Source organism: Kryptolebias marmoratus, linkage group LG2, assembly GCF_001649575.2.
Source record: "Kryptolebias marmoratus isolate JLee-2015 linkage group LG2, ASM164957v2, whole genome shotgun sequence".
In the NCBI taxonomy this organism is placed as follows: domain Eukaryota; kingdom Metazoa; phylum Chordata; class Actinopteri; order Cyprinodontiformes; family Rivulidae; genus Kryptolebias; species Kryptolebias marmoratus.
Window position 1 is genome coordinate 34,406,429 of NC_051431.1, and position 16,046 is coordinate 34,422,474.

At 40.7% G+C, this 16,046-nt stretch overlaps 2 protein-coding genes across 4 annotated transcripts; one reads left to right on the forward strand and one right to left on the reverse strand.

The window, feature by feature from the left end:
* Window positions 1-6: 6 nt before the first annotated feature.
* Window positions 7-5,727, reverse strand: LOC108250773. Of its 3 annotated transcripts, XM_017440811.2 has the most exons (13): window positions 5,673-5,727; window positions 4,667-5,109; window positions 3,950-4,024; window positions 3,444-3,827; window positions 3,162-3,263; window positions 2,783-3,006; window positions 2,309-2,487; window positions 2,110-2,203; window positions 1,668-2,012; window positions 1,446-1,563; window positions 1,261-1,352; window positions 1,065-1,179; window positions 7-469 (listed from the first exon to the last, which is right to left on the reverse strand). In XM_017440811.2, the coding sequence occupies exons 2-9, from the start codon at window positions 4,911-4,913 to the stop codon at window positions 1,872-1,874; spliced, it is 1,446 nt and encodes a 481-aa protein (XP_017296300.1). In that variant the 5' UTR covers window positions 4,914-5,109; window positions 5,673-5,727; the 3' UTR covers window positions 7-469; window positions 1,065-1,179; window positions 1,261-1,352; window positions 1,446-1,563; window positions 1,668-1,871. The 3 variants fall into 3 exon arrangements, with proteins under 3 accessions (XP_017296300.1, XP_017296301.1, XP_017296299.1); XM_017440812.2 differs by having other exon boundaries at window positions 7-466; window positions 1,446-2,012; XM_017440810.2 differs by having other exon boundaries at window positions 1,446-2,012.
* A 1,095-nt stretch (window positions 5,728-6,822) lies between these two features.
* LOC108250775 (bone morphogenetic protein 2-A-like) lies at window positions 6,823-15,358 on the forward strand. The gene is made up of 5 exons (XM_037973565.1): window positions 6,823-6,910; window positions 10,929-11,068; window positions 11,269-11,385; window positions 14,638-14,824; window positions 14,948-15,358. Exons 1-5 carry the CDS (start codon window positions 6,823-6,825, stop codon window positions 15,346-15,348), a joined length of 933 nt encoding a protein of 310 aa, XP_037829493.1. The 3' UTR covers window positions 15,349-15,358.
* Window positions 15,359-16,046: the final 688 nt, after the last annotated feature.

Genomic DNA, 16,046 nt, shown 5'->3' on the forward strand with positions numbered 1-16,046 from the left:
ACTCTGGTGCTTTCCTTTTGATGGCCGTTGCAGTCTGTGCAAGGTATCGCTGGAGATGAGTGCTGTGTTTTCTCTGAAAATACAAATATACGGTACTCTTAGTAAATATAAAAAAGTTAAGTCAGATCCTCTGGACGAATTTAAAAAATTGTTGAAACATTTTGTCTTTGATCTAAAAGACTTTGTCAGTCTGAGGAGCTGCAACAAACTCAGTCTTCTCGTCCACTGTGACGAGTCGTCAGAATTTCCTCCATGGACAGAGTTTCTGTGTCTGGAACCATTCTGTTGTACTTTTCCACAGTCAGTGTCAAGATGCCTTTTTCCTCTCTGATCTTGCAGCGAATCCTGGCACGAGCTTTGTTTCCATCAGTGTCTTTATAAAGACGATGGGATCGTCTTTTGATGCTTGCAACCAGAACTTCAATTCTGCCCCCTAAGGAATCTGCATCAGTTGTGCTAGTTGTTGCTGCTAAGGATAAAGAAGAATAACGCAGTTAAAGTTGCAGTATGTAACTTTTACAAAAGTGTTTTTTTTTTCATATTTGTGAAAACTGTCACCATGTCGTTATAGTTTGTTATAAGACAGAATATCTGTGTAGAGATGGAGCTCCTCGACCTCGTCTTTGAGCTATTATCGCTATCTAAAGAAATGCACCACTCTTAACCTACAACAACCAATCAGAGCCAGGAGGTGGGGCTTAGCGCTGCCAATCACCCACAAATATGCACTGCTAAATGAGCTAATGGTGGAGAAACAATTTACCATTCCAGGAGAACTGTTTATCCCCCTTGGGTTACCTGACTGACAGTGGTAAGACCCTCCTCCTGGCTCTGATTGGTTGTTTCTGACTGGGTGGTGTATTTCTGCAGTTAGTACTGGGAGCATTGGGAAAAGGCAGAGGAGTTTGATTTTTTTTCCACAGATTATCTGTCTTTTATCATAGTGTCATGACACAATCATAATTTTAATACATATGTAAAAAAACTTTTCTTTAATAAAAGTTACATACTGCAGTTTTAAGTATTTTTGCAGTTTCTATCAAATTTCCTACCATATTGCTCACCTTCTGCCCACTCCTTCACATCACTGACCCAGTCACCCAGTTGATTGTCAGTCACTGAAAACTCCATTCTTAGGGACTCCAGGTTCTGACGCCGAGTTAGAAGTTCTTTTGTGGCCTACAATGCCAATGTCAGGAAACAAAAAAATGTACAGTACAGCAGGGGCAGGCATAGGAAAATACATCAATAGTGTATTACCTTTTGATAATGACAGGTCAGTGAGGTGGCCAAGTTGTCAAGTTTTTGCTGGTTCCAGCGCATGGCCATAAGAGTCAGCATGTCAGTCCGTCCTCCGAACAGAAAGAAGCCCACAATATTAGCATTTTCCCCTCATCATCATTTGATACTCATAATTTAAGGGAAGAAGTATTTGGCCTTCTCACCAGCTTTGGACATATGTTTTGTGTTAACTGCAATCCTTGAGAGAAATGCATTACACTGCTCCACTTCCTCCCCTAAGGTCAAACCAGCTCCATCCTGATATGCTCCACTCCACTTGACCTGAATATAAGTATGCCCACACAAAATAAAAATAACTGAGTCAAAGATATTCATGCAGCTGTGCAAGTTCCAATGTGATTCTACACCTAGTCAGATTTCAATACCTCACATTTGAAGTCATGGGCTTTGGCATGGAACACTGAGAGAAATGGCTTCATTTGCAGAAGGTGTTGGAGCTCAGGGCAGCTTTTAGTCACTTTATCAAGATATGGCCAATATTTGCAGGTAACATCCATACAAAAAAAAGTGATATGTCTGTTGGCCAGCTTTTGTTGCAGGTACAAAGGATAGGCAAATATTTCACCCCTTTACATATTAAGAGCACAAAGCAGCACTCCATGCCTACACACTGCAAGCTCCAATCCCTCCTCATCCAGCTTACTGCTGGATCTGTGGGAAGTCTCTCTGGCTGCTGACCACTCACCACCATAAACACCTCTTCCAGAAACCTGAAATGCACAGAATTCCCAGTGACAGTGGTCAGAAATAGCATCATTACAGCCCTAAAGGTTACTGTAGTTATACATTTATAATATGCAATCCTACATGCTTGGTTGTTTTGTGTATATAGTCCACAAATCTTCCCACGTCTTCATCCCTGGCTATGAAGATGTCTTCAAATATAGCCTGTTCCTCGGATCTGAAAAGAAGAGCAATAATTTTTTTGGGAGTTGTTATTATTCAAAGGTGGTGAACAGTAGTCGCTTATACAAAGAATTGGTATGTTGTACATATTTTGCCATACCTTGCTGCATTCTTAAAACGATAATGTTTGCGGTTTCCATCGACTGAAACTGCAAGCATATCTGGGGTACATGCTTGACACGTGAAGGGATACTTCCTTAACATCTTATCCAATTCATGTCTTACAGCTTCCCATTCAAAAAAACTTTTCTGGAAGCTGTCTGCAGAGATCTTCCCAGTCTGTTTTAAAATGGAAAATAAGCAAAAAAAAAAAATCCCAAAACATAACTGTATCTGTGTCATCAAAATCCAGGCCTCCAGGTTAAGTGTCCTGCTACTTTTAGGTGTGTCTCTGGCACAATATGCCTCTTTCAAATAATTTGGCCATTAGCAGGACTCTGTAGGACCTGACTAGATACTGGCGTAATAGCTCAGTCATTTGATTTAGATGTGTTAAACTAGGGACATGAAAAGTTGCAGAACACCATTCCTCAAAGATAGACTTTGACAGCCCTTCTACACACAAAGTACTCACACGGCCAAAACGGACAGTTCGTTGATCCAGCATTTTTAGAAATGCTTGGCAGGAGAGACCTGGTGCCGCCATCTTCATTTCTTCAAATGTGAAGAAGACATCTATTGCATAAAGCGTGGAAAAGTGAAGGGTGGCGGGCCAGTAATCATTTAGATTGAGGTCATGTACTCCAGAGGTCCAAGTAGCCTCACACGCCAGCTCCGGCATGCTCAGATCATAACGACCTAAAACAACAAACAAATCCCAGTGTAAACGCTTGTAATTTGAGAGTTAGGTTTACATTATGTCACAAACAATTATCTGTGTTCTGCAACACCCCTTGTAAATATTCTTTTTTTCATTTTGGTTTTAAGTCAGGAAGAAAAATTGTTATCCTTACCATTGATTGTGACCACAGCAACAGTCTTCCCTGGTTTGATCCTCAAACACTCTGATGGACAATCACAGATTCTGACTGGGGTCTCCACAGGTACAAGTCGTGCTAAAATAGTTAACAACTGTTTAACAAATACATTCACCAAAACTGTATCAAACACTGTGACAAAGCTATGTAGAACCAGCTGAGCCATAAACCAGAGCATTAACAACAAAGCAGAAAGTTAACAGTTGGAAAAATAGGAGGGGTGTTTAAAACATTGAGCCTAGTTAAACTTGAACTTACCATCATGGCAAAGAGTTTTATTTAAAACGTAGGTTGTTGGAGGCAATGGCTGGAAGAATCCAGCTGTCATGGTCTCTCTGTTGTGAAGGACATATCTGGTGTGCATCATCACATCACATTTGTCGCAAAAGAAGGGGCGTGGCAGACAGTCGCGACAGCGAAGTGCAGCTGGATTCCTGCCACACTGTTGGCATATGTGTGCTGACACACTTTGTTGAGCTGCCATGGTGTTCACCAGACGGGGTCTTTCTGCCCTCCAACTCTCTGAGAAGAGACTTTTTCTTGTGCTCCAGTTTAACAAAGCCAGAGGAGCTAATGTTTGTGATGGTTCATCAACCTCATCTGCATCATTCAGTGAGCTCTGGAGTTCTTGTAGAAAAGACTCTATAAAAAATAAAACATTTTTTTACAGTTTATTAAAGTGTAGTGTAGAAGCTGTAAAAGAAAATGGCTATTGCCACAAATGTGCTCAAAATTCAAAAAAATATTATCTATTAAAGACATACCAACAGTCTCTGGAGCATAGGCCACCTCACACTGAATTTTATTGGAGGGACAGCTGGTCTTCTGTCTGCAGCCAGCTGGAAACAGAAGATAAATTAAACTAAGGTGTGTATCTATAACATTATTTAAACCCGCATTTACAGCATATGTTGCACCCTGGACATATTTAATTTAGATTATTACCATTTGTTTACCATTATATTAATTTAACATACTTTTTTTGTCTAATCAATTTTATTGTTTAAAACATTACGTCTAGTTTCTTTTTTTTCAAGCGCATCTGATCTGTGTTCCACGTCACTGCTAATAGCGGAGGAAACATTTGTTGCTAAGAGAGGAAGAAGTTCTGGGATGGATGCCCGGCTGCTCCAGCGAGAACAATCCAGAAAAAATACGTGTAACGTAGGGCAAATAAAGTTGCCAATACAGAAGACGGAGTCCTGTCTGTGTCATGAGTGCAACACATAAATGTCCAACTCCCATTCAATTTCTGTAATTGTCCTATCATACTCCCTTATATTAAGATTCAAATTCATAATAGAAACTATAAACTCAAGTAATTTAGACTGTCATATGTATGGAGTAACAACATATTTCACTGTAACCTTTCTTATAAGGTATGTCTTTACAACATGCCCATCATCAGCTGGTTTAACCTACAGTATATACTTTGTCAAAATATCTAAAAATAAATACATTATTTAAAAAAAAGTACTGACTTTTAGGTCGTTGATTTCTGGATGATCTTGGCCTTGCAAAGATTTCGTTTCCATCTTTGTCTCTTTTTCTCCACCTGATTGTGGGTTTAGGTATCTTCACAGGGACACGGGACTCGTTAGCTTGCTGGAGCTCAGCCATCGCATCATCAAGGTCTTGAAGTACAATATTCACTTCCTGTTGCTCTATCTCATTTTCCAGGCTCATCAAAGCATCGTGAATATCTGAGTCACTCATGCTCATAGACATAAAACACAAACAAACAGAACAACCCACAAAAAAAAAAAAAAAAAAAACAGAAAAAGACACTGACAAGGACAAGAGGCACAAAAGAGGGACACAAGGAAAGACAGATGACAGACGTGGCTCTTAAAAGTGCCTTTGTTTTGAAAATGTTCTAGGAGCTTGGTTGAGTGGTCCAAAAATCTGATTACTGGAAAAAAACCTGTTGAGAAAAAGAAATACTTAGATTTCAGAAGCTCTTCATCTGTTTGCCACAGTAACAGACAACAAACACCGGTAGAGGACTTGGGCTGTGCTGATGCAAGTTTGATTTGCCTTTAAACCTGTACAAACAAACTATGCAAAAAAAACATAGTTATGTGAGTCATTCATCTGGGAAGCAGTCATAGCTTTGATTTTAATGCAATTCAAGGAGCTAGCTATAATTAGTGTTTCCAGACTGGGTTTATAAACGAAACCTGGGTGGACTTTCAGTATCAAGGTGGCAACAGCAAGCAGTGTGCGTACACTTTACTGTGACTCCACTATGGCTAATTAAGTGTAATTAATACAGCTACAGTTGAATTTGATTAGCTTTCAGCGGCTAGGTTAGCTAGCTGTTAGCTAGCTGTTAGCTAGCTGTCCGCTCATCTTATTTGCCAAAATAGGTTAAGAACATATCTAAATATCTTCAACTATTCACTGTTCCACAGACATGCCTCCACTAACTCGTAAAACTATCAATAGCACCTTTGAAGAAATGGAGAGATTCAGATTCGCACTCACCTGGATGCAGCTAATACGCGTGCAATGGCGTCGGTTTCTTCTTCTTGGATTTTGTTTTTGGCGGGTGGCTGCAAACAACTTCAGCGGCACACAGCGCCACCTATTGTTCACGAGTGCGTAAACTCCATACGTTCTTCTTCTTGGGTTTACTGGCGGGTGACATCTAACGTTTAGATGTATTATCGCCATCTACCATGCTGGAGTGTGGGCCAGAGTATTTTTACTTCCTATCAAAACTAAATTCTACTATACAATCCCGTTTCCGTTAAAAAAGTAATAACTGCTTTATTTATTTATTTATTTAACTCCATACATTATCCAACCCGCTTATCCTTCATAGGGTCGCGAGGCTTCGCCTTGTTCTTTCATTTTAATTTTGCATTATGATAAATTAACAAGAAGGCGTTATGTATGTCTCTGTTAAAAAAAAAATTAAAAATAAAGGAGCCATCCAAAGCAAAGCTGAGCACTATAAATGAGAGCAAAGCTGAGCACTACAATATTCAATGAGAGCACCCTGCCCGTCAATGTAGGACGAGAAGGGACAACCTGATGCGTCAATACGCGACGCAAAGGGAGCCTGCCCAAGCGTCCAAATGTGACGAGAAGGGAGTGCTAATGTGTTGGTTTTGTGGACTTAGAGAAAGCGTTCGACTGTGCCCCTCAGGGAATCCTGTGGGGGTACTTCGGGAGTATGGGGTACCAGGCCCTTTGATACAGGCTGTTAGGTCACTATTTAACTGGTGTCAGAGCTTGGTCCGCATTGCCAGCAGTAAGTTGGTCTTGATTCCAGTGAGAGTTGGACTCCGCCAAAATTGCCCTTTGTCACAGATTCTGTTCATAACATTTATGGACAGAATTTCTAGGCACGGCCAAGGTGTCGAGGGGATCTGTTTTGGTGACCTTAGGACTGTGTCTCTGATTTTTTCAGATGATGGGGTCCTATTGGCTTCATCAGGCCGTGATCTACAGCTCTCACTGGAGCGGTTTGCAGCCGAGTGTGAAACGGCCGGGATGAGGATCAGTGCCTCCAAATCCAAGGCCATGGTCTTGAGCCGGAAAAGGGTAGAGTGCCTTCTCCGGTGAATATGTCCTGCCCCAAGTGGAGAAGTTTAAGTATCTCAGGGTCTTGTTCACAAATGAGGGAAAAATGGAGTGGGAGAATGATAGGCTGATTGGTGCAGCGTCTGCAGTGAAAAGGGCGCTGTACCAGTCTGCCGTGGTGAAGACGGAGCTGAGTCAAAAGGCGAAGCTCTCGATTTACCGGTCGATCTACGTTCCTACCCTCATCTATGGTCACGAGCTTTGAGTAGTGATCGAAAGTACGTGATCGTGAATACAAGCGGCTGAAATGAGTTTTCTCCACAGGGTGTCTGGGGTCTCCCTTAGAGATAGGGTGAGAAGCTTGGTCATTCAGGAGGGACTTAGAGTAGAGCCGCTGCTTCTTCACGTCGAGACGAGCCAGTTGAGGTGGCTCAGGCATTTGATTAGGATGCCTCCTGGACGCCTCCCTGGTGAGGTGTTCCGGGCACTCCCAGAGGAAGACCCAGGACACGCTGGAGGGACTATGTTTCTCGGCTGGCCTGGGAACGCCTTGGGATCCCCCCAGAGGAGCTGGCCCAAGTGGCTGGGGAGAGGGAAGCAGAAGAAGATGGATGGATGGATGGATGGATGGATGGATGGATGGATGGAAGATTCTTTAAATTTGGTTACAGCGGGATTGTTAAGTCCCACCTACTCTACCACACACAATCATGACACATGAGCTTAAAAGAAAGCATGAAAGAACTAAATACAAATAAATGTATTGGATAAATGTATAAACATGTAACAGCAAGGTAAGTGCTACATGAAATAATACTTGGTATTGGAAAAAGGGAGTAGGTAAAGTCCCATGTAAGCAGGGGGCCACATAGGTGGGCCTATTGCTCTCCCCAAATGACACTGAGCATTTAGTCAAACCTTCATGTCCCTTGGATGGACACAAGATCTGAAACACGAAGTGTTCTAAGCTTCTCTATGACTGCACAGAGCCAATCAATAGCCTAAATAGTGCAAAGAGGTCTCTAATTCAATGCAACAGGCATCACACAAACCATTATCATGGAGTCTTGTTACCATTTTTTGGCAGTTGAGCAGGTTATGCCCAGTTAGAACTCCAACCAGTGTACTTTCACTTTTCCTTGTCAGGGCAATGAGAGCTTTCCCAACCTGGGATTTGGGCCTTTAATCAGTTCCTGTGCCTGTCTACAGTCTAGCAACTTCCTCCAGCAGATTGAGTGTTGACATCTAATTCAGGCATGAAAGGTAGTCCTTTTGACTGCTGTTGAAATACCTTCAACAGGCCCTGGTCCTTCAAAGTGGACCTGGCTACCAGCTTTTTCAAGGTAGTCAGCTCTTTGATTACAATTAATACCAGTCCCAGTACCCATTTAACAGTTAAGGTGTCTGTGTTACATCTGTGCTGTGTTGCGATGGGGCCTGACTTCCAAGTGGAGACATTGTCTTCAGGTACAATCCCTTCTTGGGAAGTGGATTGTGGGCTCCTAGGCTCACATTGTCGAAAACAACTGCACAATGATGTATATAGAGGATTCTCTGTTGCATGGCTCAAGACCACAGCTTATCACCATAAAGGGAATTGAATGTACTTGAATCCATACTGTTTAAGTCCGTCCCAGTGGGATGTGTGTGTGTTTTATTTTACAACTGGGTGTGGTAAATGTTTATAAAAAGAAGCAGCCCTGAGAGGAACGGGGCATTTTACTGATTGGGCCAGAAGTCTTGATTCGGCACAGACTGTTATTTTGACTAAACTCTCACTGTTCAAGAATAACTTATGTCTGTAAAGTCATTTCTCTTGATCATTAACATTGTGGCTGTAATTATGAAGAACGTCCACCTTTTAAAGACACTTCACAGTAATACTGTTTTCTCTCCCCAGTTGATTGACTGCTTCTGCACAAACCCATACCAGTGATGATGTAAAGTGTGGCCTTTGGGGAGATCTAAAGCTTTGCTATCTGTTAGTATAAAAATTTCCTTCTGTGTACACTGAAAGTCTTTGAGAGATGCCACATACTAGCAGACTGCATATATCTCAGTTTGAGATACAGTTACAAAACCACCCAAATGGGTAACTGTACTCTTTTTCACTATGGTTGTGCAAAATCAGCACCCCTGCTCCTGCTGACCCCTTCAAAAGGGATCCATCTGTAAAACAGTGGAAACAATTGGAGGATAGGTCTTCCATTGAGAAGTTGCTTCAGGCTCATATAGCTTCAAACTTTGTCTGAAAACTTGGCTCAAAGTTGTATTTTTTGACTATACTGTCTCCAGGTCCTGTCATTGCTGGAATAGCAGCAACTGCCTAGTCCCAGATTTGAGTATGCTGCAAATATGATAGACTTCTCCATTTACTAGATTGGCATAACCTCACTGCATTAGATATTGTCTCCCCAAGACATACAAATCCCGTGGAGTCAAGTCCAGTAGAACTGCAAGGGCTGCTATGTGTGTTGTTCTAATGGAACCTGTGATGCTCGGGCAAGATATTTGTTGCACATGGGTAAGCATCAATCTTGCCACCCCAAATTGGACTCAGGACCGCCACACTAAAACAGCATAGCATGGGGTGAACTATGGCTATGTAGATCCATCTGACAATCTTTGGGGTGACACGCTAAAGACAGCCCACAATTCTTCAGCACTGATGGCACATTGTGGCATCCTTGAACACTGTCAATGTCTTGTACAGTTAAGCTTTCTGCCTAGATCAGTAGTGTCCAATCCTGGTCCTGGAGGGCCACTATCCTGCATGTTTTAATTGTTTCTCTGCTTTGACACACCTGATTTGAATGACTAAGTGATTAACAGGCTTCTGAAGGACTTGAAGACCTGCTGAAAAGCAGGGAAACAAATAAAACTTACAGGATAGTGGCCCTCCAGGACCAAGATTGGACCCCAATGCTCTAGATAGACACCCAGAAAATTAACTGACTCTGAAAAAAAGTTCTACTACTTCCTCTAACTTTCCTTGACCTCTTATGTGTAAAAAAAAACCAAACAAAAAAAAAAACAACAATTTTGTGTTGACAGAAAGTTCTCACTCCCAGCACCATCTGAATACTACAAACCCAATTCCAATGAAGTTTGGACATTGTGTAAAACATAAATAAAAACAGAATGTAATCATTTACAAATCCTTTTCAACCTATATTCAATTGAATATACAACAAAGACAAGACATTTAATGTTTAAACAGATAAACTTTATTGGTTTTTGCAAATATTCACTCAATTTGAATTTTATGTCTGCAACACGTTCAAAAAAAGTTGTGGAGTGTGGAGAAAAGCTGCTGTTACTAACAACTGAATTGTTTAAGAAGATAAAATATGCATTAATAAAAAAGTATGTGTTGATGGAAAATATTGATGTTGACAAATTATTTTAATTGACATTAGTGATGAGACTGAATTCATGGTAGTCCTAGATACTTCAGTGAGTCAACTTGTCACTTTTGTCCAAAGGTGCCACTTTGCACAAATGCCCACAAATGAATGTATTGTTTTTTCCGCACTATAGGGCACACTGGAATATAAGGTGCACTGTCAATGAATGGTCCATTTGCAAACTTTTGTCATATATAAGGCATATCCTCGTGGACATGCACCTCCCAATTTTTGTAACTTCACGTGGACTGCACGCGCCCCGCTCCATTCAAAATGGACGATTTTTGATGTTGCATTATCAACATGAATAACACCCTCTCCTCTCCCTAATGTTCTTAAGATACACCACAAATATAAAGTGCACAAAGAATACAACTCACCATAACACTGAATCAGTGGAGCCCTGTGCCTGTTTCTCAGTAATGAGACGGTTTCATCTAGGGCTTCCAGAGATGTTTGATTTTTACTCGTTTTGCTAGCTTGTGGGTTTGTTTCTAGCGGTAACGTATCACGTAACCTAGATAAGCGTTTTGACACGCATCAAGAGTGAGTCATAGACGGACGTAGTGGAGAGAGTCCGGTCATTTTTCGAAACAAATGTTGTTCAGACTCAGTACCCAGTACCAAATGACCCACGGACTAGTACCGGTTCCATGGCCCGGGCTTGGGAACCTCTGGATTATAATGCGCACTGTCGTTTTTTGAGAAAAATGAAGGATTTTAAGTGCGCCTTATAGACCGGAAAATACGGTATGTTTAACAAGTTTAGAAGAACTTTTTTAATGCTACTTTTTGTCATCTGTAGGTCACACTGAGGAGAAAGTCCACTTTTTCAACTTGTCATCTTTGGACAGAGAAGAGAAAATTGTCAAAGTGGAGTTCCGCTGGTTCAGAAAGAAACCAAAGTTTGACCTCAGAAAGTTCCCCAGTCCTCATTTCTATCAGGTAACCAATGTTTGGAAAGATTGTGTCATTTTTTTAAAGCATTACTAAATTTATAGATTTCATGCTCGGGTTGATTTTGGAGCAAAAGTCACTTTACCAAAATTCTGTATGACGAATAAGTGCCAAATATCCTTTAAGTTGTGGATCTAAATATTTAACGTATTTTGAGTCAACCAACGCAACTGTGTTTGACCATTCAGTTGAATCTATATGAGGTCCTGGACAGCAGAGTGAAACCACAGGAAGGAGACCTGATCACATCCAGACTGGTGCCAGTCTATACACAAGGATGGGAGGTCTTCAACATCACTCAAATAGTAACGCTTTTATTTTACTATTACTGTTGGTTCTTCACTGGTCAAATCCTAATCATTTCTTCTAAAACAGTATGGTTATATCTTACTTGTTGTAGATACCTCTTTTCAGTAGCAAAGCAGTGAGCAGTTTGTGGAGAATGAAATATTGTTTTAAGGATTGTAAATTAAATCAACAGAACAGGCACACATATCAGAAGAGTTGCTGTCCAATTTGGAGAAAGAAACAAGGCCTTTTTACACGGATTTAGACATCCAGGAATTAAACATTCAAGACTAGTTTTGTGATACAGTATCCCACAGAGTGGCAAAAAATCAGTAAGCTGTTTTCTAAGGGTGAGCTCATCAAAACATGTTTGACTGGACCAGTGGCGTCACTAGGCTTGTTTTAGGGGGGCTGAAGCCCCCCTAAAATGTTTTCAAGCCCCCCTAAATAATTTGTGTCAAAATAATTTATTTTTTTTTTAAACACAAAAATTCAATATAATGTGGCCAGAATATGAGTTTAAATAAATAACCATATATTCTTTCATTATTAACTCAAATATATGATCATAAATCTGTCAGTTTTCTTTTTCTTTACAGTGTAAGGTAGAGATCCTCTTTGGTGTGTCGTTATCAAATCCATTTCACTTGTTCATATAGAGTACTCCCTCACCACATGAAATCCAGTCCATGTTTTCCCTACAAACTTCGTTATCCGATCTATTCCACTTGTTCATATAACATACTCCCACACTACATGGATTCCAGTCCACCTTTTCTCTGCAACCGTGACACCAGAGTGCTAGCAAGTTTCCAAGCAGAGCCAGCTAAGACCAGCATGAACATTCAGTGAGCAGACCAGGAGAATGTTCAGTAAAAAATGGACATACGAAAGTTTTTCAATAAAGTAAGTATTAATCATCACTGCTTTTGGAAAATATATAAAGAGTAGGTGCATCATGTTGGACTTCATAACTGGGTATACACCAGCACCAAACATTATAGTGTACATTAGCTGGCATTTAATACAGTATAGTAATATTCAGTTCACAAAATAATATGTTAATTTTTCTTGTAAAAACTGTAAACATATTTCCTGTTTGTTGATGTTCTGAATAAAAATATAATTGGTTGCTTAAAACATTTACACAGTAAGGTATCTGTTAAATGTGTCCAAAAATGTGGAAAAGCAACTCAGGTTTTGTTAGCTGTTTGAGAAATTTTGTTCTCGCCCACTACGTTTGCTCACATCCTGTGCATCTCATGGGTTCTAAGCCCCCCTTGTCCTTAAAACCTAGTGACGCCCCTGGTCTGGGCTCTACTGCATTATTGTTACCTGAGAAAAAACAATAGAACGTCTACACATGAATCCAGCAAACAAAGTTACTGATTCTCTGTGACAATCACCTGCAGCCATACCTCACATCTTACTTATGGAGTATTTTTTGTGCCATCAAGTTCGCTGATGCACATATGCATATTAAGCTAAGCAAACAAAATGTGTCGTGCTCAACTCTCCCAAATGCTCACTCAACCTATGACATGGGCACACTCAGCTTGTGTTGTATGCACATTCAGGTTTGCTTGTGTGCTCTCTCAAGTTGGCAAAGCTGAATGGCATGTTGTTTCATCATATATTGAAATCACACTCCTATCGCTATTTTTACCATTTTAGATTTCAGTAACAGCAGTTTTTCTGGTCACAAAAGCATTCTTACGAGTCAGAATTTAAATTAAAGATAGAAATGTACAATCAGATGATTACGAGCAGATATTAACATTTAAGATTATTTTAACTATACAAGTAAAAAAAAAAAAGACAGTTAAATCATCTATAAATCTTTAAAAAGTTCAGGTGATATATTTAACATTTAGTGAACACAGTGGATATGTATTGCAGATAACGTTGTAGCCCAAATTAAACTGAATTCTTACTGAGAGAAACTCACATTTTAGATATTATCAACAGTCTATATCATTTTTAGTCGTAAGTTTTATTTTAGATATTCAAAACTGTTCTTTGCCAGAATGTCTTGCTATTACAAGCCTGCTGCCCACCTCTGCTCTGTACCCACTTGATCCTGTTCAGGGTTATGGGGAGCTGGTGCCAGATCCAGAAGTCATTGGTCAAGTGGTGGGGTACACCCTGAGCAGGTCACCTGTCCATCACAGCTTTATATTATGTTTGTAATCGCTGTCAGTATTGCAATGCACAGAAATATTTATATAGTGACAAGGCGAGACTTGGCAGGATTCAGAACAAGCACAAAATGACAAAGTTTTAAGGTGTTTATTGTCAACGGAACAAGAGCAGGATCAAAGTCTCTGAGCTGGACACTCACGTGACCGCCAGGAAGCGGGACTGGAACAGGTAAGTCGTCCGTGAACCGATGTTCAGATCCAGACAGGAGAGTCTGAAAGGGGCTAAGGCGAGAGAGAGAGTCCGAGTCCAGGCCAGGGGTCAGTGCCAGTAGATCCGAGAGCGAAAACCAAATCCAAAAGGGGAGAATCCAAAAGGCGAAGTCCAGAAGCACGTGGCGAGGTCGGGTACCGGGAAGCAGAGTCCAAAAAGGTGTCCAGAAAGGGGCAGGCAAGGTTCGTAGGTCGTTGGTCAGGCAAGGGTCGTGAAACAAGGAATCAGGCATGAGCTGTGAAGGTATGCTGGACATCTATTGGGTATAACCGTTCAATAATCTGGCACTGGGTGACTGTGAGCTGTGAGTATATATGCAGGAGAAAACAGGTGAAGCAGATGACTGTGATTCCGTGGGCATGACAACATGGGCGTGGCTTGGAACTGGGAGACTGGAAAATTACGTGGCTGTGGCATGACTAGAAGCAGGAGGCGTGGCAGGAACAGATGAAGCTGTGACATATAGAGATATATTTATTATTATTTATTTAATATGTATACATAGAAATATTAACTATAGAGTTCTTGTAAATAAGAATGTGATTAAAAACGAATCATAATGTAAAGGTTTATAAAATAGTGTTTACATGAGCCACTATGACATTTTTTAGATTGAATCTATTGAAGACAACAACAATCTACTTTGGTCCAGGTTCCACTTGGACCAGCTGTTAACTGAGCTTGTTCAAAAAGACATCTACAACAACTAAGAAATTAATTGCATATAACCTTTCCACAGAATATTAGTTCAAAAAAATATCTGAACTGCTGTGTTAATTAAACTTCAAACAACATTGGTGTTTTCTTCCTTAATTTGGGGACAGAATGAACTGATCCATTAATGATTTCAATATCAGGTGTCCAAATGGATGCAAAACAGTCTGGAGAACACCGGCATCCTGGTGGTGACAAGCATTTCTTCTGGCAGCTGGAAGGAGTGGGTGGTGTCCTCATCTAATCAGCCTGGAGAGCCAACAGACACAGACGCCTACCTGCTTATATTCTCAGACGATCGGACGACAAAAGCTGACCGGTCACAGCTCGGTACGCTGATGGGGAGTGATGTTTGTGTTTTAAAATCAATGTAAGACTCTTCAGTTCTGTTTGAGCTCTAAACTGAAAGAACGTTTATGATTCCATTCTAGCCCAGTTTCCTTCTCCCCACAGGGCCAAGCCAACCCAAGCCACAGCACCATCTCAGCAAGAGGAGGCGTGCATTGTCAAATTTCTCTTCACGTGATCGCCCCCAGTCCTGCCAGAGGGTTCCCCTCTTTGTGGACTTTGAGGAGATTGGCTGGTCGGGCTGGATCATCTCCCCCCGTGGGTACAACGCCTACCAGTGCAGAGGCTCTTGCCCATTCCCACTGGGGGTAGGCCTCAGAGCCACCAACCATGCCACGGTGCGCTCCATCATGCATGCACTCAAGCTGTCCAGCAGTGAGGTGGGGGCACCCTGCTGCGTGCCTGACAGACTGCAGTCCATCAGTTTGTTGTACTTTGATGATGAGGAGAACGTGGTTCTGAAGCAGTTTGACGACATGGTGGCATTAAGCTGCGGCTGTCACTGACTCTGTTCCATTAAATACTGGGGTCAATAGTCTGTAGATTTAAGAGTTTATTAAAAAAATATTTTTATCTATATGTTTAAAAATTGTTTTATTTTGAAAAAATAAAAATAGAAGTACTTCAAGATCAAAGACATTTTTTGTTCAGTGAAGTGAAGTTTAACCAAAATAATTTCATTAGTAGATCCACAAAAACACACATTTCAAATTAAAAGCCAATAATTCCTTGAAGGAATGCATACCACCCACCATTTTGTAACCTAAGATTGTTTTAGACTAAGATCATCTGATGTTTTGGTCAAGCTTTAAAACAAAAGTTATGTGCAATCTATCATCAGATGTCACGCTTGGAGTATGTGTTGTGAATGACTCTCAGCTACTACCACACCAAATCTTAGCTCAGTATCTGTTAAACTGGCCAGTTTATGTGTTGGCTAATGTCAGTCAGCTGTGGTAGCCATCTTCGATTAATTTAACTCCAAAAGTAAGCCAGTTGTAGATATGCATCTAATGATTACTTACGGTATTTTCAATCTGTTAGGAAACTTAAGAACCCAGCTCTAATCTTCATCTTTTAAGATATTTACTATATAAATTATACTGTCCTATAGTAGAACATAATTAAATAAAAGCAATTGCCAGCCAGTTTGATCAATAGGTGTCAATGCAAATATATATATATATATATATTAAAAGTAACA

Excerpts from the sequence above, each read along its gene's own strand:
- LOC108250773 (XM_017440811.2), bottom strand. The coding sequence starts at position 4,913 with ATGTCTATGAGCATGAGTGACTCAGATATTCACGATGCTTTGATGAGC. Across the intron at positions 4,025-4,666 it reads CAGAAATCAACGACCTAAAA|CTGGCTGCAGACAGAAGACC; the intron begins GTCAGTACTTTT and ends TTCTGTTTCCAG. Across the intron at positions 3,828-3,949 it reads CTATGCTCCAGAGACTGTTG|AGTCTTTTCTACAAGAACTC; the intron begins GTATGTCTTTAA and ends TATTTTTTATAG.
- LOC108250775 (XM_037973565.1), top strand. The coding sequence starts at position 6,823 with ATGGAGTGGGAGAATGATAGGCTGATTGGTGCAGCGTCTGCAGTGAAA. Across the intron at positions 6,911-10,928 it reads CGTGGTGAAGACGGAGCTGA|GTCACACTGAGGAGAAAGTC; the intron begins GTCAAAAGGCGA and ends TGTCATCTGTAG. Across the intron at positions 11,386-14,637 it reads TCTTCAACATCACTCAAATA|GTGTCCAAATGGATGCAAAA; the intron begins GTAACGCTTTTA and ends TTTCAATATCAG.